This window comes from Panicum virgatum, chromosome 5N (assembly GCF_016808335.1).
Source record: "Panicum virgatum strain AP13 chromosome 5N, P.virgatum_v5, whole genome shotgun sequence".
Taxonomy (NCBI): domain Eukaryota; kingdom Viridiplantae; phylum Streptophyta; class Magnoliopsida; order Poales; family Poaceae; genus Panicum; species Panicum virgatum.
Genome location: NC_053149.1, coordinates 61,892,402 through 61,916,564, shown reverse-complemented (window position 1 = coordinate 61,916,564; position 24,163 = coordinate 61,892,402). Strand labels below are relative to the sequence as shown.

Sequence of the window (24,163 nt, the reverse complement as noted above, 5' to 3'; positions counted from 1 at the left end):
TTCTCGGGTGGAGCTCGAGGGCTTCCAAAGAGCGTTCCCCATCCTATGACGGGTGTCCCAAGTAGAACATGGTCTTCTCTGATGGCCGGAACTGGGGTCCCACTTCTGGTCCATTCTTGCATGCGCCGGTCTCGGGCCTGTTGGAGCCACACCGCGAGTTCAGCTTGCTCGGCACGATTGGTCTGCTCCCTCAGCAGGTGGGCCTGCTCATCGAAGAGTTGGTCCAAAGCGGCCAGATAGTTAGCCACTTGGTACAAAGGGTCTACTTCATGGCGGCGCCGTTCCAGGCTTCTCATGCGGGCTTCCCAAACAGGGGTTCTGATGGCCGGCGGAAAGAACCTCATTGGCGTGGGTGCTAGGTGTTCTTCGAAAATCCGGCATAGGTACCGAAGTGCCTTTCTGACAGCCAAGGGATAGGTGTCTTGGTGCCTGAATCCCGTAGCGGTCACTCGCCACGACTGGATGTTGGGGTGGCGCTCACTTCTGGCGATGACTATGATCACCCTGCAGCGGAGAGTGCCATGATGCTCGTACTCTCTGCTGTAGTACCTTGGGCGTTCCGTAACGCCAAGGCTTTCCAGGGCGTTGATCAACAGGCTGGGGAAGCCAGGTGCAGCTTGGCAGTCGCCCTGGGTCCATCCTTCCTCAGCCATCTGAAAACAAAGATAGGGGGAAGATCTTGCACGAATATTTGCGGTACAAAGGGGTAGATGGTTTTTATTTATGTCATCATGATGGGGTACAACTTCATGGGTACATGATTAAAGGTTCTAGCTTAGAGACTACTCCTATCATGGGGATTCTTCCTCAATTCTAAAGGAGCGCTTCTTCAGTGGAAGGTACTGATCCATCACATCATCCTCGGTCTGAGTTCCTTTATCCCAGTGGGTTTCTTCGGGTTCTTCTTCTTCAGTCTGAGTGCCAACGTCCCAATGGGTTTCCATGGGTTCTTCCTCTTCTTCGTCTTCTTCTATCCATCCACCTATTCCCCAGCGAGCCTCGTACCTCCGCATCTGAGCTTGGAGAGCGGCTAGCGAGTTCTCGGCACGTGCGGCCCTTGTCCGCTGCTCTTCCAATTCTGCCTCTTTTTCATCCATTTGGACTTGGAGAGCAGCCAGGGAATACTCGGCGTGTGCGGTCCTTGTCCGTTGTTCATCCAGCTCCTGGGTTGCCTTTTCTGCTCTATGAACTTGTTGCTTTAGTTGTGCTGCTTGCTCACGGTAGAGCTCATCCAGGCCGGTGAGGTAGATGGACAGGTGGGATACAGTGTCTTCCAGATCTTCTTCTTCCCTCCCGAGTCCTCTCATTCGGGCGATCCAGGTGCGTCCTCTTCCTTCAGTTGGCGGGAAGAACCCCATGGGAGTCCGCTGAAGGTGATGCTTGTAGATCACTCGGAGCCGTCGCAGGGCTTTACGGGCGGCTTTCCGATAGGTATCCGGGAAACGGAATCCAGTGGTGGAGATGAACCAAGGGTCCACATCAGGGTAGCGGGTGCTTCTTGCTATGAAGATCATCAGATCACACCGAAGAGTGCCCTTGGAGTCGTACTCCCGATAGAGAAACTCTGGTGGATCCACAACTCCGATGCGTTCCAGGCTGAGCATCAACAACTTGGGAAGGCCGGGCTCTGCGAAACAGATTCCGCCAATCCATCCATTGTCAGCCATCTGGAACAGGGCAAGAACCAAAGGTAAGTGTTTGTGTGAGGAAAGGATTAAGGATAGAAAAGTCCTAAGGTAAAGGGTCTAAAAACGGGTTTCGCTCCTAGGGTCACGTCCTACGGCCAACCTACGGCTCTGATACCACCAGAAGCGTCCCCTCATAAGAGAAGACTTAAATGTGATACAAAGCACCAGTCCCAAGAAGCTGATGCCACATTTATTACATCAGATGGTTCAAAACCGTACAAACCTTGGAGGACACTCGATACAGATGATGACAATTATTAACCAAGCTACAACATAACACCAGACCGCAAACCACATAGGGTCTACCACGGGCTCAGAGTACTGCGACAGCGGAGGCATCTCAACAGGGCCGGTTCCACAGGCAAGGTTGGGTGTAGAACGATAACCCTACTCGGCGTCGTCTGGAACAAAGTCTGGGTCTTCTTCTGTAAAAAGTGAGAATGGGGTGAGTACGAACGTACTCAGCAAGTCCAACCACACCCACGGAGGGGTTAAATCAGAATAATATGCATAGGTAAAACAAGGATAAGGTTACGGTTTAATTTGCAGAAAAACAATATTTTAAGCAGGGGTTTATTTTAAAGAAAAAAAACCCTTTTAGAAATCAGTTTTTGTAGCAACACGGAGTTCACGTCTTAAAACTGCTACCGGACTCCCCGTCCGTCGTAGCACACGGCACCACTGCCGGACATAATTCCAAAACAACTCACACCAGCCCATCCCAAGAAACACTAGTTGTGAGACCACACCGTAACTCGCCCAATACCGTGGGCACGGACTATTCGAATAGATTCTTAACTCTGCAGAGGTGTGCAACTTTACCCACAAGTAGGATGCCACAACTCGAACATCGCCGTGTCGGTGTAGATCCCAACATAGCCATTACCCACCATAGCTAAGCCTGACTAACCATCACGGGATGCACCAAGGGGTCATCGACCATTCACACAGGTATAACCGGGCATAAGTCACTCTGGGCTTATCCCTTTTCCTTAGTCACCCGTTGCTCTCAGCCCTCCTGATGGCTGTCACACCAACTAGTGGGATTTATGCTACGCCGTTGCCCATTCAACGGTCGAGTGGTTTGCACGAGAGTGGAGTTAGGTGAGACGTAACACCAACTCGGTCCTTAGACACGACAAGATGGATATCTCCCTTCCTTGCCCTGCCACGCAGGCATAAGCACACTAATCGGCAATTCCCACAGAAATGCCGTCCATCCCGTCTGTACTCATCTTTCGAAAATCCACATTTTAACCCGCCCCACACACACATTTTCTTTATAAATCAAATAGTATTATGAGTAAAGTCCTAAGCATTCTAATATCGATTAACGTCCAAGCGAAATCAGACATTAATCTAGGTAGTCAAGGAATGGTCATCACAAATCAAGGGGTGGCTATCCAACCGTGTTTTCATGCAAGTAAAATCATATGCAATTTTATAAAACAAGCCATTGGGTTGTATTTATAAAAACTAGGACAGAAACATGTATCAAAGGATGGGATTGAACTTGCCGTCTTCGTAGCCTTCGGGGAGGTCCTGTCCTTCGGGTTCGGGGTCGCGGAACTGGTCCTCGTTCCCTTGTTCGCAGTACTGCTCGTTAGCGGGCTCTCCTTCGATCACACCGTGGTCTACGACGCAAACAAACAAGCACACAATCAAGACACAGAAAATAAAGATTTATCGTTGAGCTCGAATCGGAAATAATTAAGATATGGAGATAGGAGTAATATTTTCGAGTGGTTTCCTAATGGCATGGCCGAAACTAAGTTATGAGAGGCGTGGTAAAGCTTCGGGTCGATCAGAGTTATTTTGGCGCATGAAATGATAAGCCCATCGAGTTAAAGGATTAAATCCGGAGCTTTAGGATTAAGCGGTGATTACTTTATAAATGAGAAGGGCTTTGTTGGGATTGTTAAAGATGCTAGTGCTACTCTAAAAATAAGCCCGACAGAGACTAGGGTCACTGAAAATGATGGTATAATAGTTGGGTGGAATTTAAGAAAAAGAATCAATGGAATCGGAGTTGAATTGGAAAAGATACGTGGGACATATGGCTGGCTGTCTAAATAATTCTGAAAATTGGAATGACCAGCAGCAGAGTGCGTGAGTATTTGGATGGTTTGTGTGCGTGAGCGTGGACATTTGGGCTGAGCGGCCCACCATTCATGACTTAAATCCACAAAGGATCAAACCCACTCGTGCCCACAAGATAACAGAGCGGAGTAGGTCGTGCTTCTTCTTCCCGGCCACGAGCCCACGACGCCATGGCCAGGGCACTGGAGCTCGAGCCGGCGGCAGCTCCGGCCACCATCCTCAAAACTGAGAGCACGGTTAGAGAGAGGAGGGAGAGGGGGTTCGATTTTGGTGACTCCGGGCATGGGAAACAGAGGTTGGCTATGGCAGCCGCTGCAGCCATGGCTATGGCGTCCCGGAGCTCGTGGGGAGCTCTGCTTGGGCAGCGAGAGGGGCTGCCGCGAGTTGGGGCAGGTAGAGGAAGGCGTGGAGGTGCTCACCTTGAAAGGAATCGGACCAAAATAGCCTGGGCGAGGAGATCGACGGTGGTGTTTGTGGCTCTGTTCGTGGGGCAGGGGAAGAAATCGAGCGAGACCGAGAGCTGGCTGAGTGGCGCGGCTTGGCGAGCTTGGTGGTGGCGTGGAGAGCAGCTCGGGGCACGTTTTATAGGCAAGGAGAGGCGGTGGAGGAGGGCGGCACGGCTGCGAGCTCTGCAGCTCGTTAATGGCAGTGGGGCACCGCGTGTGCGGCCAGCCCTGCTCGCCGGCGAGCGCGAGCGCCTAGGCAGGGATGGGACGGGGCAGGGCCAGCGGCCGCAAGCGGGGAAGGCGACGTCCGGGGGCGGTGGCCGGCTAGCGAGCATCGCGGGGCACTTTCTCGTGTCGCGACGCAGCGGCGCTGTTCGAGCAGTGCGCTCGGCGGGCGGCGCGGCGAAGCAGGTGATGGGACGCGTCGAGCAGCGGCGTGCGGCGCGGCGGGCGTCCTGGGCACGCGGAGCGCGTGGGTACGAGCGCGCGGCAGGGCGAGCACGCGCGCGGAGCAGCTCAGGGACGAGCGCGCTCAGCCAGGAAACAGGGGAGAAGGAAGGGGAAAGAAGAAAGGAGGAGAAAAGAAGAAAAGAAAAGGAAAAGGAAAAGGAGGAGGGGAGAAAAGAAAAAAAGGGAAGAAAAAGAAAAGAGGAGCGCGGCGGGATTCGCGGCGGGCGGTCGCGCGTGGGCGACAGGCAGCCGAGCGGCGCGGGATGGGACGGCGGCGAGGAAAAAGAGGAAGGGTTTGGTCGGTGCTTTGAAGTCGGATGACAGAACAGCGGGTGAACTGGGAGAGGATTAAGGTTTGGGGCTAAATGAGCTCAACGATGAAAACGGTTTTAGCGTGCGATTTAATTTAGTGAATTTTGGGATGTTACAACGATCCACCCATAATTGCAGTAAACTATCTATGACAATGTCAATCTTAACCCAAATATAAGACACTACTTACTTGTCAGCTCTTAGCACACGTACTGAATTATATCATATAACGAGATGTTCTACCAATGCCCTCTCCAAAACAAATGCTGCGAGAGACTAGAGAGCAACACCAAGCAATCTCACCCATCCACCATAGGGCAACGTAACTCTGATCACCATATCCATAACTACTGGCAGTTTTAGTCGAGAATTTATTCTGATTACTACAGTACCTCATGAGGCCGTCGGCGCTACCTCTCGCCCCTGGCCCGCTCCCATCAGCAGCAATGCCCGGCGAGGCAGCACGCCACAGAGCGCGCCCCTCGCTCGGCAATGCGGTCGTCGTCGGCGCCTGCTCCGCGCTTCGGCTGGCGGCCGTCGGCGTCGTCGGCGTCTCTGGCCGCCCAGCGCTCGCGCAGCTCGGCGCCCGCTCCGGGCTCCCGCGGGCGGTCGTTGGCGTCCCTCGCCGCTCGGCGCTCACGCTGCCGGTCCTCTCGCCATGCCTTGGCGATGCCATCAGCGACGGCATCAGTCACCGTGCGGCGAAACCATCGAAGCACGACGGGGAGAATCCAGCCGATCAAACAAGCGACCAGAACGCGCCCAACCCAAATATCCTCCACTCCTTCGGCGACGACGGCAGCGGAAGGAGCGGGTCGGCTGCGGGCGGCGCGGGAGGCACGTCGTGAAAGAACTCTGGAGGAGCTGGTGGCGGTGGAGGCATGATGCGTGCACTGTGCAGGGAGCAAGGAGATGTTGAAGACGAAACAGACTCTGCAGAGCACTGATTGGTCTGCTCCGGCGATCAGCCAATACAAATACTACGGCGCACCGGACGTGGCTGACGGTACACCATCAGTGCCCAGTGCGGTGACTTGTCGACGATTCCATCCCACACAGGTTGGCTGCGACACATTCCGGTTACAAACCTGGCACTGAAACAAACACCGGAATCCTCGTCCGGCGGCAGAGTGCAAAATTCCCTGATCGCGCCGGAGCAGACCAAACACCGGGGACCTCCTCTGCGTCCACCTGGGCTGCTTGTTCATTACAGCCCAATTAACTCCAGCAGTCAGTCCTTCGGAAAAAAAAAAGTACATGGCCCGGTCCAAAGTAGGCTTGTGCTCCATTCTGGTGAGCTCCATCATTTTGCCACCGCGGCAAGCACTAATGATGCGCAGTCAGCGGCTCCGTTTGTGCCACGTGTCAAGCAACCACAACATCTTTGACCTGAACTAACGGACAACCGTAAAATGGGATCCGAAGAAATTGAAAACAAACTGGCCTTAGTATCTTTACCCTATATACTTATCTTTACTTTTTATTTATAAAAAAACATACTATTTCTGCGGTATATTGATTTTTGGTAACTCACATGTTGTTGATAGGTGGACTCGGAAGAACCAGAAGTCCGAAACAATGTAGAATTGATGCTTGATGAGTAATACCATACATATCAGTTCTAAAGTAAGCAATGATTCCATGGTCCTTCAATTGAAATTCTAATCAGAACACGGACAAATCAATCAGTTTCATTATCAGAAACGAACAAATCACTGATCGGAACCTGGACAATCAATGCTTCGCGCGGTCACGGCACAAAGTTGATGGTCCGCTCATATATGTTCAGAAAAAAATTATATTACCAGTGGCAACGCACAAGCATCTTGCTACATATGCACGAAAGAACTGGTCAGTAGCAGAGACCATCTGCTCAATAACCTTCATTTAGTCCAATCACTAAAAGATATGAGATTGTCGTGCACCGTCGCCATGTGAATATTAGGTTAATCGGATCGCTATGAGCCAATTTCAGAAACACCGGCCCTAAACATTTTCTACTCTTTGATTAAAATAAATAAAAGGAGGGTTATTAAGTGTGATGGTGCAAATTGTATTACCAAATTGAAGAGGTGACATGGTTATTCTGCATACTAGTATTGATGAATATCACTAACCACATGTTAATCATAAAGATAAGCTGTAAGCAAGGATTATGTAATCTTATTCCAGTTCCAATAGTTAATATGGACTTTGCTTGTTTCTTATCCTAAAGGCCCACCATAGGTGAACTTCCCCTCAACATTGATCGGGGATGCCGAATATATATTCCCATCATCAATAACTACAGGATGATCTCGTTGAACCTTCGATGCTTGGCCATTCTGATCAATGAGTTGTATATTGCTCAATGATGCAGATTTTATATTGTTGGGTAGGAATCCACTCCCCATTGGGGCCAAATGGGGTATATGTGTCTGCACAAATCCAGCAAGTCTTATGGTATATGCTTTATCTCCAAGACCACCGAATAATGATTTAGGAAATCACCCAAATAAATATGGTTCTGAGTCAAATCCAACATGCAATAACCAATCTCCAACGCCATCCTAGTTTTGTTAAAGATGTGAAGGGGGTATTGATGAAAAGATACATCAAATCATAATGTTTACTGTGGAAGATAATGATAAGTATGTTGACCTCATAACTACTGTTAGGATAGACATAAGTTTCTTAGTACCTTAAATAATTTTACGATGATGGTGCGCTTGACTCCATTAGGGTCAAAAACTGCATCGATGGTAACTCCGGGAACTATATTTACATTAGCTTCACGCACATAACTAGGACAATTTAAATTGTAGCAACCTGTCTTTTGGTAACCATCACGCTAGAATTTGAATGTAAGGAAGTTAGCTCTAATAACAAAAGGAAACATATTTAACAAAGTAGAGAAGGTGTCTTACTGTCCAATAAACATAAAAATGAGTCTCAGAATCACCATATAAGGCTGGATAAACCTATAGAAGACAACATAGATAGTATGACCATGAGAAACATAGTGGAAAACTCAGTATTGCTTTTCGCAAGAAATAAGTACTGATGTGGATGCAAGGATTTCTTTTCGCAAGCTATAAAATAATTTAGGTGTACATGCTCAAAGCGCAATCAAATAAATTAGCATCAACGACACTTACATGTCATCCAACACTTATAGCATTATGATTTGATCTTCCATATCCTTGGTTGTAAAGTTGAACAAATATTCCACTCTTTTCATCTTTGTCTACTCGAACACCGTACACATCACTTGTTGCTTGAATTCCATAGTAACTTTGTGAGTTCATTACATGTGCTGCCATCTGAATAAAAAATATAATAAAAGTTGTGTAACAAACTATTTTTTATATCAGCTCGACATTAGCTTCTAGTGTCTCCACGTTTTAGTTTTTGAATCATTTCATTGACAACTCTTACTACTAAGAAAACAATCCAAGCTATAAGTATTAAAAGCTTACATAATTGGGCACTGCCCCAGTCTCAAATTGTGTTGCATTTTTATCATTGGATCGTTGCATTGAGCATGATTCATTCATGATCGTATGGAAAAATAGATCCATATAGTGTGATTGGTCAACATCATCCCCTAGAGAAGCACCACAAAGCTTGCCCTACAATCAAGCCAATGGATAAATATGGAAATAATTTATCTCTTCACTAATCTCAATGATAGTGGGTTCAATTTGAAGTTTCAAATTAGACTAAGGCTATGATATACATAAATTAGTATTAATTCATATTTTCCAGTATGTAGTTCAAGATATCAAATTATATAACCAAAAATGAATACTTCTAACAAAAAAATAATAATTATATACGGTTATGCACCTTTTTTACATAATATTTGAGAGGGGGGATTGATTTATCATTTATGGACTTACCTCATTTGAAGCATAAACACAACAAGCTACTGTGTTGTGAGCAAAAACTAGAATGGCCGAAAACACTAGGCAGAGGAGAAATTTTCCCATGTTGATGATTATGGAGTAGCAAACAACCCAAATGCAAACCTATGTAATGGAATTGTCCTATTTATATACAGATTAGTTCTCAATATATGCACCCCCCATACTATATATTTTATTTATGGTATAATTAACATCCGATTAAACAATAGGTTTACAATCTTCCTTCATTATTTGCAAGGATTTAAGTATAGCTTGTGTCTACATGAAATCCTAACCAAAATATTTCATGTACTCAATTTGATATGCAATATCTTGCTATTATCGTCCTACGAATGGCTGACAAGTAAGCTCCCTTTGAACACTGTTAATTAGGGATGAGGAATTCACCCTTTACTAATGGCCCAATAGTAATTCTATGGATGATGATATATTACTGTCGACTGCTAGATGGTCATATTTACAAGATGAGTTTGACATGTATTGTCGATGGGTTTCCGGTCAGGAGTTTGTGTCCTTGACAATTTGCTTAACCCACCAAGGAATGTATTGTCGATGGGTTTCCGGTCAGGAGTTTGTGTCCTTGACAATTTGCTTAACCCACCAAGGAATGTATTACCCAACATTATTTTCTTACCTGTCAGGTGATTGAGTATTGTTGGTTATATATACACGTGTTATCTTTACATGCAGTTGGCTACACCACTATGAAGCAATTTCAATTATCTACAAATATCTAAAGGTATTAAGTATCATCCAACAAAGATATAGATCCTGCTCGGCTGCACGCTGTAGTTGTGGCTGCGGGTGCTGCAGCCGCTCCTCCAACTGTAGCAGCCGACCGGCAGCTGCAGCTCCCAAGCTAATGGGCCGCGTCTGCGCCCTGCAACCGAGTGGCTGCTGGAGCCGAGCACACCATAGCCTAATATATATTTATACATCAATTCATACCAAAAAGATTTGATTTTATGAGTCGCAAAGAAAACAAAAAATTTGATTTTATAGTATACTTATATCGTGGACACCATCAAAGCAGTTCCCAATGTTGAATCTACAAGCGACCGTAAACATTTCTTCGAGTGGTCGATTTTTTCCCACAGACCCTCTCACATGGCGGGGCCCACCACCCACTCCCCCATCTCTTTTATCGCCTGCTGGTCGTTGCCCACCTTCCCTTCCACCTTTCTCCTTCCTCTGTTCTCCATCAGATGCCGACCTCTCCCGGCGGGTCTGGCGGAGGGAGGCGCGGCGGAGATCGGCGGCGGGAGGTGCAGCGGGGTCGGCGGGTCCGGCGGCGGGACGCACGGCGAGGCCGGCGGCGGGGCCGTCGCTCGCCCCCGGCGCCGGCGGTGGGTCGGCGGGAGGCGCGGCGCTCGCCCCAGCGCCGGCCGCGGCGATCCGGTTTTTGATTTTTTTTTTTTTTGCCGAAGGACCGCCGCGCGCCGTTCTCGTCCGTCACCGCGCGACAAGACGCCGGTGAACGTTTGCCAGTGAGACGCTGTTACAGTCGGTGGACGTCGTTTTCCCCCGCTCCGGTACTTACCTACGGTGGGCGCTGAGTAGGACTTGTTTTACCTCCCAGCCGCCGTACCAGCACACCGTCGAATGGCCGACACGGAAGGATCCGGGGAAAGGGCCCTCCCCGCGCCTCCTGGCCAAGAGCTTCCATTGCCAATCCGACGCCCCTTTTTTTGGCAGATTGCGAGGTCGGGGTTCGAGGGGATAATCCCCGACGCGATTGATTTGCCGCCGGGAAAGCAGATCGACGGTGCCGCGACGGGACCCGGGACGGGAAGTAGTCGAGTCCGAGAGCGAAGTTTCTGGGGGCGCGATCGATCGGCCGGCGACGAGACCACGACGAGACAGCCACCGATCGATGGCCGTCTCACAGCCACGAGCTGCGGCCTGCGCGCTCCGCCACAAGCTCGTTTAGCTCATGCCCGTCGCCTCTGGTAATCCGAGTGATCGGCCTCTGATCACCCTAGTGGGTCCGCTAGCGCTTCGAGTCGGGCCTCGAGCCTATCTATCTCGATTCCGAGCACAAAGCAGCTGGGGGGCTGTTAGAATATTCTGGAGAGGACGGACGCGACTTGCTTCCGCGTGATGATCCTTATTGAACACAGTCGCTGCGGATTGCGAAACGGGAATGGATTCCTCGATCAAGCACTCACCTAGCTCCCTTTTCGCTTCTTTTCCCCAAGTCGATCGGTCGGTTGGCGTGGCGATATACCAGTGTTCAGCCTACTTGCTACAAACAATCATCGGCCTCTGTTTTTCACTCCCTCCGCTAGCTCAGGTTCAGAGCACCACCCAAGTGACACGTTCTGCCATTTTTTTCATTTTTTCTTGCCACGAGTTCGATCTCCTGACTCCATCATAGGAGTAAAAAAGTTCCCGCAACACAAACTGAGTACTTTATGCCAACTACACTTGCTGAGGTGCGAGGCTGTGATGCGTGGCGGCTTCTGAATTGCTGGCACGGATTCTGACACGTAAGAGGTATCGCGTTCTGTAGGGGCGCGGCCAACGGAACGTGCACACATCCAACATGGCCCCACGTAATCCCTCCTCGAGGCGGGGCCCGCGCCCTTGGCCCGGTACACGCAGGATTTTTTTTTTCATTTTATTTTATCCCGGGGAAAGGGAAAGAAGCAGTAAGATACAAAACGCCCCGGCCCCACCAAGAAATATCTCGCCGGTGACTTGGAATACCACAGCAAGCCTGGCGTAGCAGCTGTGCGGAGCTTACACGCGACAAAAAGGCGACGGTAACAACGCTCTCGGGGGATCTGTATCCTTGTTAAACTAGAATTTGGTGATCAGCTGATCCTTATCGGAGATTCGCTTGAGATTATCCCTGATGCGTGCATGCATGCAGCTTGGATACTTGATGAGAAAACTTGGATATTTGATGAGATAAAATATATTATTGTGATATGTTTTAATCTTGAATCTTATCTTTTCTAAAAGTGTTGATAGTATTCATGGTTTAGGATTATAAAAAATATTTGGGTCGACTCAAAATACCCAATAAACCATCAAAACCATAACATCTAGGAAAAATGGGTCAACCCATGACCCCTAGAATTGGCCTCGAAGCCATAGGGCCGGGTCCAAGGCGAGGGCCGGATCGGCCCATTCCCATCTTGAATGTCGTCCAAACAAATTTTGGCTAAGCTGTGCTTGCACACGAGGAGGCAGACTAACAAATGAACTACTAATAAGGAGCAAGCTGATAAGCCCAAGGTCACTGTTTCAGCTTTCAACAGCACCACCAAAGCCATCTTTTAAAAAGGAACAGCGCCATCACAAAAATGACATTGCCATCAGTAGTTGGTGTCCATGTCCATGCACGGCTTTTCAACCTCGCAATCCGAGGTGAACATATGCAGGGGCTCCGGATTAGGCCCTGTTTAGTTCCAAAAAAAATTCAAAATTTTCCGTTATATCGAATTTTTGGACACATGTATGGAGCATTAAATGTAGTCTAAAAAAATAACTAATTGCATAGTTTAGCTGGAAATGATGAGATGAACCTTTTGAGCCTAATTAGTCTATGATGGGACACTAATTACTAAATAAAAACAAAATGGCTACAGTAGCCAAACTCAAAAAAATTCGCTAACTAAACACACCCTAAACAGGCACACACACACAAACATCTAACCTGACCAGATAAACTATGCAGATCACGACAAGAGGTTGCTGATCCTGCCCCTGCATTTGATCGCTTTGCTAGTTTTACTGCGCACACGTTTAATCTGGAAGCTACGAGTAGGAAAGGAGGAGTTCGTGCTGCACTGACGACGGCGCTTTTGTTGTGGCTCTGATTCAGTTGGGGGTTCAGATGAGCATGCACTACGGCTGCGTGCGTGTGCGGCCATATCTGTATTGGCGCTTTGCCATCGGACCGCGACAGCCTGATCTGAGGAGTAGTTGAGTGAGGCGAGAGATAAGGCTGCGCTGGGCTGGGGCTGTCTCCGGAAAAGCATCCTGTTGCTACCTGAAGCGGCTGATGGCACCGCCTATCACAGGCGTATTGGTAGGTAAGCAAAGATTAGCTTTTCTTTTGCCAGTGCGCCTCCTAGGGTTTAAGGATAGACTAGACTAACTTTGCGGTAGATCCGCGGAGTGTCACGAGCTGATACGATGATGCAATGGAGACGCGCTATGCAGAGTAACCTTCGATGAAACGAACTGCTACGGAGCTGACAGGAGCATTTGCGGTTTGCGGCCGTCTTTGGCCTGTTCTGAATCCTGATATTTTGAACTTTTTTAACATTTACAAAAGGTAGATATCTGACTGGCGCAGCGGATATTTCATACGAGAAAAAAATTGCAGGTTCGGAGGATTTTTCACTAGATAGTGGCGCTCCCGCTCCCCATCCATGAACTTCCAAAACGCTTGCTTGAGCGAGCCTCTACACTGCACTACGCACATCAGCAAATGTTTGTGTGTAGGACTTGCAAATGCAAGCCAACACCCTTATTAGACTGACTCCAACAGCAATCCGCAAAAGGATATATGCCTCCGAGATGATACTGTGCATCGCCGATCCCTCGTCCAACAGCACCTGCAAAAGGCGACGCATTTTGCTTCGTGAGGAGAGAGGAGAGGTAAAAATACCTCTCCTCTCTCCTCGAAGGCATACAGCCCGCGGGGCAGGCGAGCCGCGGTCGCCGCCGACCCCTCCCTCCCTCTCCGCGCCGGGCCTCCTCCTGTTCCTCCGCCGCCGGCCCGTCCTCCCGCCGCCCCCTCCCTCTCCGCGCCGGGCCCCTAGAGCTCGAGCAACGGAGGCCCATGGCGGCCTCGAGCTCCGCCCGCAGCGGCTCGGGTCGGCCGGCCTCGGGCTCGCCGGCCGCGGATCCGCGGCAGGCCTCCTCCTGTTCCTCCGCCGTCGGCCCGTCCTCCCGCCGCCCCCTCCCTCCCTCTCCGCTCCGGGCCCCTGGACCTCGAGCAACGGAGGCCCATGGCGGCCTCGAGCTCCGCCGCCTTGAGCTCCGCCCGCAGCGGCTCGGGTCGGCCGGCCTCGGGCTCGCCGGCCGCGGATCCGCGGCAGGCCTCCTCCTGTTCCTCTGCCGCCGGCCCGTCCGCCGCCTTGAGCTCCGCCCGCAGCGGCTCGGGTCGGCCGGCCTCGGGCTCGCCGGCCGCGAGCTCGCCGGCCGCGGATCCGCGGCGGGCCTCCTCCTGTCCGCTCCCTCCTCGCTGCTGCTCCTCTTCCGCTCCGTCCTCTCCTTCGTCTCCCTCGGCGGCGGCGAGGCGGATGGGGACGGGGCGCGGCGGGAGCCCGCGGCGCCGGTGCTGCGCGGGGACGCGCGCCTCGCCAAGGAGGTCGTCGCCGTCGCGGCCGCCGCGGCTGGCGCCCCCGCGCCCAACCCGGAGCGCAGGAAGAGCCGCGCGCTGCCGTTCCTCGGGCGCCTCGGAAGCCGGGAGCCCATGATCTTGCGGCGAGGTCGTGGTGAGGCGGTCCGACGGCCTTCACGAGCGGCGCGCGGGAGGAACACCGGCAGTTGTCCGGTTGCTTTTGCCTTTGCCTCCGCCTCCGTCTGTTGGAGATGAGTTTTTTTGCGTGGTTGAAGAAGTCACTGTGTACCAGGCAAACGGAGTTTATGCATATCCATTTTGCATCTTCTTGTTGGCCTCAGTCTTACAGCCCGCCGCTCGGCGGCAGAGCCGGCGGTACAGCCGAGCGGAGACCGACACGCCGGAGCCCGGGCCGGGCCGGGCCGGCAGCCAAAGCAAACCAAAAGGCACCCGCGTGGCTAGCGCCTGGCGCGGACAAGCCGAGCGACGACAGGCAGGATTTAGTTTACCGACCGGACCGGCCAAACCGCCGGGGTTCGGTACCGGTATACCGGTCCGGTTTGACCGGAAACCGATCGGTACCGATCAAATTCAAATTTGAATTCAAAAAATCCAGTTCAACCGGTTCGTACCGGTATACCGGCCGGTTTGACCAGTTTGAATTTAAATCCAAATTTAAAATCGCATGTGTAACCGGTTTGGAACGGTATACCGGCCGGTTTGACCGCTTTACCGGCCGGTTTGAGCTGTTTACTAAGTGGGTTTTAATGGGCCGTCTCATTTTTTTTCTTTTTTTTTTTTGGTTTAACTTTAAATACCCGAAAAGTATGTTAAACGAACGAATATTTGAGAAAATTGACACCATTAGATTTGTCGCACCTTAAAGTATTTTTAGGAATTTTTTCATTTTTTTAATACAAATTTAAATTTTGAATTTGGACCGGTTTACGGGACCAAACCGGAACCGGACCGGACCGGTTCCCACTGGTTTGGTAAACCCTGGCGCCAGGTGCACGCGCGGCAAGCGTATCGGACACAGATATTTCTCATGTGACTATGTGAGGCGCGGCCAGCTTTCGGGGTGCCGACCGGCCCTCCGCCCCAACCGCCGCCGGCGAGCGGGCCCTGCTCCGCGCCCCCGCGATCCTCCCCGGTCCTCGCCTATAAAATCTCCCTCCCGCGGCCGCTTCCACCGGGGGCGGGGAGCTTTCCACTTCACGGCCGTCGCTACCTGCAGCAGCCGGCCCGGTTCGTCGCGGGCGACGCGAGACCGATCAAAAGGCCGGCTCGATCACAGTGATCACAAGCATCAAACTTTTTCGGGCCAAGGCGGATAGATACGGAGCGGGTGCTAAAGCGAAGCGAGAGCGCCCTCCGCTGGTGGCGACCCGCCTGTCGTGGTGGCTGCAGCAGCATCACCTGTACCGCCGGCGCGTGATTGCACCACGAGCCGTGTTGGTGGAGCCGGAAGGTGAAGAGGGAGGAGGACGGGGGTGGGCGGGCTGGTGGTACGGTGGTCCGGAGGAGAACCAGCGGCGGCGGCGGCGTCCATGGGCGTGCACGGGCGGTCGATGGGCTGGTACCTGGGCCCGCCGGGGTCGCCGGCGCCCGGGAGCGCCGTCGCGGAGGCGCAGCACGCGCTGAGCAGCAGCCCGGGGGGCGGCGACGCCAGCTTCGACACCAACATGGTCATCATCCTCGCCGCGCTGCTCTTCGCCCTGCTCTTCGCGCTCGGGCTCAACCAGCTGGCGCGGTGCCTCATCCGCTGGGCGCGCCGCGCGTCGGAGGGGGAGGCCGGCGCCAGGGGGGGAGGGCTCAAGAGGCGCGCCCTCCGGAGCATCCCCGTGGAGGTCTACGGCGCGTGCGGCGCCGACGGGGCCGCGGCCGTCGCCGCCGACGTCTGCGCCATCTGCCTCGGCGAGTTCGCGGACGGCGAGAAGGTGCGCGTCCTGCCGCGCTGCGCCCACGGCTTCCATGTCCGGTGCGTCGACACCTGGCTCCTCTCGCACGACTCCTGCCCCACGTGCCGCGGCACCGTGCTCGAGGCCGCCGCGCCCGGCAAGGACAAGGCCGCTGCCTCCGCCCCCGCCGGGGGGAGCCGGCGGCAGGGCAGCGAGGCTGCTGCAATCGCGGTGGTCATCGGGTGACGTGGACGGGAGTGCCCCACGAGCCTATTGTTGGCGGGGCGCCGGGGCCACAGGTATGCGAGCTTTGTTCCGTGGCCGTGAGATATTTTGCGATCAGAAAGACAGAAACTGACAGGTGGGCCCTGTTCAGTTGTTTATAGTACTCCTAGTTTCCTAGGTCGCACTCGAGTCAACATTGCATGTCGTTCCATTACCCGATCGGCTTGTCCTCTGCTCTTCTCGCCTCCTGTGCAGTTGTGCTTGGCTTCTGGCGATTGCCCCTGTTTGTACATAGAGAGTGAAATTTTCTTGTATGCCATGCAAAATGACAGCTATCTCACGTGCTAGCTCCCGTTAATTGCTTTTGCCAAACAGTGTCTCTGTAACGGCCATTCTGGGTTCTGGCCGTGTATGGACCGACGAACTGAACCCTCCACCCTTCTCTGCACCAGTTCAATGCTCACCCCAAACCTTCCCAATGCACACCATGCATGTATGGGAGATTCTTTTTTCAGAAAACGTGCGCGCTAGAATTTTAGCGTGATCCAAACAAGACCCTCAGCTCCTTCGTGCAAGGTGCCAGGTTTTCCCGGCGGCGGTGCGCCACAGCCTCCAGGGCTCGTGTCCACCGGCATGGGCGCATGGCAACAGAGGGCATGGCATCACGGCTGCTTCCGTCCTTCGCGACGGCGAACTCCTCGGTTCCACGCTTACCATACCACGGCGCCGGTGGGAATGGCATCAGAGGCGATGCTAAACTCAAAAACACCCTGGTGCACTCCTTTATGTCTATAGTAATCCTATAATTATCAAGTAATGTTTCACTAAGTAGCTTTAAATTTTCCATTTGAACCCTAGTGCACATGCACCAGGTAAAATGCATGAGGATTCGCCCCTGAATGGCATAGTACATCGCAGCGGGCTCGCGGCGGCGGCGTAGGCACGGTCGGCTCCCGTGCGCCAGGGGCCGGTTCGATGTGTGTAGAGTACAGCAGATCATGGAGCTGCAAACGCCATCCGGTCTTTCCCGGTTTCGATCGATTCAGTCAGAAATGTTCACAGGAGTATTTCAAATTCCCAACCGACACTCCTATGAAAGTAAATCGTATCTACATGACTACATGTGATGTCCCTATTTTGGCTGCAGAAGAATTAGCCAAAACATGTTTCATGCTATCGTAAGGGCAAAACTGTCTTTCCAGGTGACGGGCATACAAATTGTAAATGGGCGCGAAGTTAACCATTGGCGATGAAGGGAAAATGAAGTTTTTAAGCGCCAATAAATGCTTTTAAGTTCAAAAAGTGCCAATAAATGTAGCTATACTTGTGTAGCATATAGGAATTTTCTAGCTTTTATGGATTTCACTCGACTAATAATTTTCGTGACTTCAGTCTGATTTTTTATTTTTTATCATTCTTTTTTTTAGAATCTTAATGTTTTATCATTCAATCTCCATCTTCTGAACACGACGGGGCTTGGGCCTTTGGGAGGTGATCCGAGGGGAGAGTCCGGGCCGCGATGGATCTCCGGAGCCCACGTTGCAGTAGAGGATGTTTTGTCGGGGAACTGTGATTATTTGCGACTTTCACGCTGGTTGGGATGGGAACCGTAGGCCACCGGGGCGTTGGCGCGGGGACGGAGGCTTTCGTGGGCCGTGCTATTTTTCGGCCTCTGCTTAAATCTCGTAGAACAAAAAAATTATTTTGATGGTTTATTGTAAACTAAAAAATCTGAATGCATAAAAAATCAAAATATATTCATGTATGATCTTGTTTTCTTGTATTAATTGCGCACGATAATATGGTGCAAACACTTTTCAAAAATAGATAAATTTTCTATAAGGATATTTGTGTTGAAGATCGGGATTCCAAACCATTTTCTGACCAACAAATGGTCATGTGTTCTCGCGCCCCCCTTGCGTGGGAGTAGCTGCACGCCGTGCACTCCTCGTGGGCCATAGTCCATAGGGGCTATCATCGAACCTGCACGCATAAAAGCTCGGAAGTGGCCAGGGTGGAATCGGGAAGTCTTCTGTGTCTGCGATAGGTCGAATCCAATTCGCGCGCGCGATAAATAGAACTGGCCATTTTTCCGGTTTCGTTTCAAACTTGGCATGGATACTGCATGGGGTTAGTTACAAATTAGTTGTGGCCAGTCAGCAGTTGGGCACGTCGCTGCCTGTTGACCCCGAGGACTAGGATTTGGACCTTGCACCGCGGTTTTTTCCAACTCGTGTTTATCCTCCTCACCTTATCTTTTAATTATCACACAACGCACGCTGCGGGCGTTCAAACGTGGCACGACTCGGACCGAGCCGCGCGCGCGCAATGATGATTCTGAACTTGGCTGGAACGGCGCAGGTCCAATCTAGCATACCTGGTCAACAGAAACAAAAGAAAGGCTGGCGACGAATTTCGCGACATGCCAGAGCGTGGAGGAGGTTGCGAACTGGATTACTGCTACCGTTTGTTAGCCCGCTAGCTACGCCGCAGGCACGGAGCGTGACTTTCTCCGGGGCGGGGCGCGCCGCGTCGCTCTCTTCCCGAGCCTTCCGAAGCCCCGCTACGCTGCCAAGGGAACGGTTCAACGGCCGGTGTTACTGTCGGGCAGGCGCCAGTGGCTGCCGCGAGAACCTCCATGCCCCGGTCCCGGCCGCCGCCGACTCGACGCGAGCGGAGAGCGACCGCGGGCGGAAATGCGGCGGGTGACTTGACAGCCACGCCGCCGAGAACGCCCCACCCGCACCCTTGTTTCTGTCGCCTGCCTCCGCCGACGAATCCAACGGGGACGGCGGATGCGCGATCGGAATTCGGAAAAGGACCCGGAAACCGGAATCCGCTGGGCGGCGCTTGCCGCCAGGCGCAGGGAGGCCACAGCCATTCCGCTGCTCCCTTCTGATCCGCTGCTGCTGCGAGCCCGCGACGTCTGGACGCGCCCCGTCCCGTCTGCTTTTGTTGCGTAACGCACGGGAGGTCCAGGAATCTTTCTCGCGGTCGTCTCTCGTTGCCTCCCGCCCAGGGCGCTCGGCTGACCCAGCCGATGATGAAATGACTTTTTTTTTTTATACTTGATGCAATGGCATTTGGCAGCGGAGAGGAACCATGTGGAAAACCAGCGGTCAGGTTCCCGAGACGCCGGGGCAGTGGTGAGTGGGGCTCGAGCCGCCGGCACTGACCGGTGGAGAGGAAGCGGGGAGGGGCATGGCTGCATGGGCGACCGGGCGGGCGTGACGGTTGTGCGTGCGCCACGGGAACGGTGAGACGGCGACACCCGTGAGTTCAGTGACACCGAGGGGTCGGGCGGCGCCACACTGCTCTAGCCGCAGACAGAACAAGTGGCCGTGATTGGCACACGACCGGAAACATCTTTTGGCGGCAGGTGACAGGCAATGCACGTACTACATTTTGGCTGGGCGTGTGAATGTGTGATGCACGTCGTCCCGGTACGGTGCGTGCTAGTACTACTCCCTCCTTCCCCCATTTCTTAGGCGCATGACCATTTTGCGTTTTTCTTCCAATATAGGGCGTGCAGCCTTGGGATTAATGCTGCAGTAATCACCATCCTTGTTACGAGGAATTAACTCACGACATGCAGGATTTCTCGGCGGAAATTACATTTGCATGCGGCCATGCAGGTTTTCTCGACCGGAATTCCATTTGCATGCGGCCATGCAGGGCCAGCAGGCTGCGTGCGGCCATGCAAGATCTCTAGGATCCAAGGGATGTCGTTTGGTCTCTATGTAAACTTTCACAACATTAATACAAACCTTGGTACCTGTGAAAATGCTCTTGTGCCTAAGAAATGGGGAAGGAGGGAGTAGATGTGAATGGAAAACCGAGGCAAGCGCTAGTCTAGTCTGAGAACGCCGGATTCTTTTAATTCCTCGATCGGGTCTGGTAGTACAAGTTGTAGTTGTAGTATCTCAACATACAATCAAACACACGTACGCACACTAATATATGAAAACACGCATGCAACTCTATTCCTATGGGTACCTCTGTGAGATCATCGAGATTAACAAAGTCAACACAAACGTCTCGCTGTGAACGAACACGTCGCCTGCCACTAAACCATGCAGAGAATACTCAATATTAGGCATTCTTATGCATTTTCAACTTATACTTTTGGTGTTCCTGTAATAATATAATCGGAATCACCAATTGTTAAGGGAGCTTGAGCGCCTCCAGACGTTTGTCTTTCATATAGTTACCTGCTGTGATTTTAGTACTGCCAGCAATAGATAGTGGAAATGATGGGGACGGAAATGTTCCACCTTAAGGAACATGCACAATAAGTAATATCTGATTCTCTTCAATGGGCTATCATCAACATCATATCTTTTTGGACTTAATAAAGGTCTTAAACAATGCATGCATATTGTAAATAGTTCAATATACAAACCCCATACAACTAACTAGCGTACTCTCCCGTTTTAAAACATAGATTAAGCCAAACTAATGAGTTCTAATTAAGTTGTCATAGAGGTTGTATACTGAAAACAAAAACAAAGGGAGTACTCGCATATAGTCATAGAGGTTATACTATTCTTTTTGTTTGTTATATTGGCTCGTTAAACAAAATCTGACGGGCATGTCTTGCAGTACTGTACATGTATCCATTTGTTTCAACAGTCAACAAGCCTGATTGGTCACACCAACCCGATCCAGTCGGTGGTCCTGCATCACCACGGCGCGCCTCGAGATTCGTGCGGGCGCCGATGATTGCCCAATCATGGCGTCCCGGCCAGGCAGCTCCATCAATGCGCGCGCGTCCCCTCCTCGAGCGGTCCTGGCTAATCACGGGCTCACGGCCGTCGGTCACCGCCCGGACGGGCTGGATGCGGTCAAAGGCCTAACCCCTATCGCCCCATTCCTTTCTTTGACTCCAACTACGCCCTTGGAAAACTAGAAAATTACTTTTCAAAAAAAATAGAAAATCCCTTGTCTATTTTTTTCTCGTCTTTGACCGGCCTGTCAACATCCGCGTGGGCCCTGCTGCCACTGTGCATATCTATGGCTATGCAGCATGGTAGAGAGTTAGCGTACGGCCCCCTTCGAATAGGATATTCGCTTCGATGCCCTTTCCTGCCTCTTTGACTAATTTGTGAGGAGGGGACTTCCGCATGTGCGCATTTGCATCGCGGTCCTTGGATAGCAGCCTAGCAGGAGTACTTCTCGCCGCTCACGCACTTCACTTGGACTGTTTCTGGGATTCGTGGAAAATTCTACTCTGACAACCACTGCTACGTTTTCCTTGCAGAAATTTCTGCTGAAACCATTAGTATAAACCATTAGCTCTGTCAAAACACGAATTCAAAATCGCGCTAGATTTTGCGGCGGTGTCGGTCTGACCACAATTTGCATTTAGGTTCTCCTCCTATTTGTCGAGAAACACCTGTACAATCTGAAACGCTGGCTGATATCAGTTGGTCTGCAGACTGGCTGTACAGGGCAAGGCAGCTCTGGTCAAACCTAATACTTGCCGCTGGTAAGCTCACTCCTAATCCTATTAAACGTCAGTGTCGGGCTGGTACCATTCGATTAAGACAAAACAATAACTAACGTTAAGACCAACACTTCACGCTGTTCTGGTATCTTAAGTGTAGATTACCAAGGTCACCAATGCATGATTTTCTATAAGGATAGCTGTGTGTTCCAAGGCATGGATTCTTCCGTTCAATTCAACAAGAGGGGCATAGCAGCGCAGCAAGGACTTCAACGAGAGATGCCTGCACGCGATCCTTTTCATAGATGGCAAGTAATCCTGTGCTCCGACGTCAACAGTGCCTTTTCTTTACTAACCATGTCAGTGAAGAAGAACGAGGCTGTGCTAAAAATTTTCACCCAAAAATTTTTGCCTCCCCGTTTGAACACATGCATGGAGCACTAAATATAGTTAAAAAGCAAAACTAATTGTATAGTTTGGATGTACACGACGAGACGAATCTTTTGAGCCTAATTAGTGTATGATTAGCCATAAGTGCTACAATAACCCACATGTGCTAATGATGTGGTCAAAGACTTCAAAAGATTCATCTCGCGGTTTCCAGGTAAGTTCTGAAAATAGTTTTTTAATTACAGTCCGAAAATCTCTTCCGATATCTGGTCAAACATTCGATGTGACACCCAAAAATTTTCATTTCAACAACTAAACACACCCTAAGAATGTAAGATCAGTCTTAGGTGGGAATACCATCGCACAGTTACTAAAACTATGAACTAGATAATCGAGATGGAGGAGTGTCACCATGACACTCCTCTCATATCCTATGACACTATTTTTTTCTGATGTATTAGCAAATTTAATGTCTATAATATTTCTATTGAGATCCGTCTAAAGCGAGAGGCCTGATAAAAATTCTTATTTGAATAAGGCGGGACGAGCTAGTGCACTTTGCTAGTTCCTCTGTTTCTTTCGAATGGAGAAGACTGAGGCCATTAAGCCGTGAGCTGTAATTTTCAAAGCCGCCCCGGTTGCATTTTTAATTTGCTTTAACCACCTCTAGGAAACAAAGGGAAGATTGAGAGAAAAGACTTGATAATTGCGTAGGTAGCCTTCTAAATTTCGAAAACTAAGCAAGTAGCAAGGCCCATCGTTCTTCAACGAGCATAGCGGCACCAATTTTTCCAAGGAGAAAAATAAACGTAGAAAAAAACTAAATCATGAGTGCTTTGCTTGTAGTATAACCACAGAACTTGGACCAATACCTTCGTGTTTGCAAGGAATTACAATTATCCTTTTTCTTATTAGGAAGCAGCTATCGTGTGATAGGTGTGACATCATCGATATCTAACATCATCTATGAAAAAATAGTACGAGATATGCATTGTCCCACATCTCACATACTACTCGGTATAACAGCCTTTACTCTGGTTATTATTCATATATAAGATGGGCCAACAAATTGGTTCCCTTATTGTTTTGTTTTTAGTGTTTTCAAAATCACCCGGAAAAAAAGTGTTTTTCAAAATCAATGTACTAGTTCACTCCATGTCCTGACCCTTTTATTGAAAAGCTGCCATGTCTTAACCCTCACGGCCACAGTCTCTTGTGCCATGCACTTTAGTTTAGATGTGTAACGAACATGGTATTATTTATGCCATTTCGAGTGATTTTGGTGATCATATGACAACATAATCAATGGGATTAATGGTTTTGTTGAGTAAACATTTCTAGATCCCAGGAATGATGTAAAAAGGCCATACAAAACAAAACACGAAGAAAAAACTCAAAAAATGCTAAATTGGACGAGTTCTGCAGAAACCAGTAGCACCGAAAGAACCAATGCCTAAGCATCGGTGCATCCGATGGTTGTCGGAAGATCCGACGCCCTCGCTTTGGTACAAGTCTGAGCTCCAAGGGAAGATCAAGTGAAGCACCGGTTGAACCGACGGCTTCAAGTTAGACATCGGTGCATTCAACGTATTATGTTCCAGAAATGATGTCAAGCGCGCAGAAGCCAAGTCTTCAGCACCGGTTGAACCGATGGTGCATGGAAGCATAGCGTCGGTGCAATTACGTCAGCAGAAGTGGGAGGTCCAACGGCTAGTCCTGGCGCTGTGTGTGACCGTTTTAACCGACGCCCTATGCATCGGTTTAACCGATGGTCCCTGGAGTCGCTGCAGATGTGTCAGGAAGCCAACGACTACTTCAGTTGCTGTGAGTGATTGGAAGAACCGATGCCCCTGCACCGGGAGTTCTGATGGCTACGCAAAAAAGTTGCTAACGGCTACAAACGACTAGTTCGACTTGGAGGCCTATATATATGTGATCCCCCGGCCATTTGAAGATTGCTGAAGTCCCAAAACATCACACACATATCCAAGAACA

The 24,163-nt window shown here is 50.7% G+C and overlaps 1 protein-coding gene and 1 pseudogene across 1 annotated transcript; one reads left to right on the top strand and one right to left on the bottom strand.

Moving 5' to 3' along the window:
- Positions 1-7,200: 7,200 nt before the first annotated feature.
- On the bottom strand, positions 7,201-14,340 carry LOC120675037 (annotated as a pseudogene).
- Positions 14,341-15,265: 925 nt separating this feature from the next.
- Positions 15,266-16,704, top strand: LOC120676121 (RING-H2 finger protein ATL74-like). Its single transcript, XM_039957345.1, has one exon. The coding sequence runs from the start codon at positions 15,757-15,759 to the stop codon at positions 16,351-16,353; it is 597 nt and encodes a 198-aa protein (XP_039813279.1). The 5' UTR covers positions 15,266-15,756; the 3' UTR covers positions 16,354-16,704.
- The last annotated feature ends 7,459 nt before the right edge of the window (positions 16,705-24,163 follow it).

Bases quoted from the DNA above. Each gene is read 5' to 3' on its own strand.
- LOC120676121 (XM_039957345.1), top strand. From the start codon at position 15,757: ATGGGCGTGCACGGGCGGTCGATGGGCTGGTACCTGGGCCCGCCGGGG.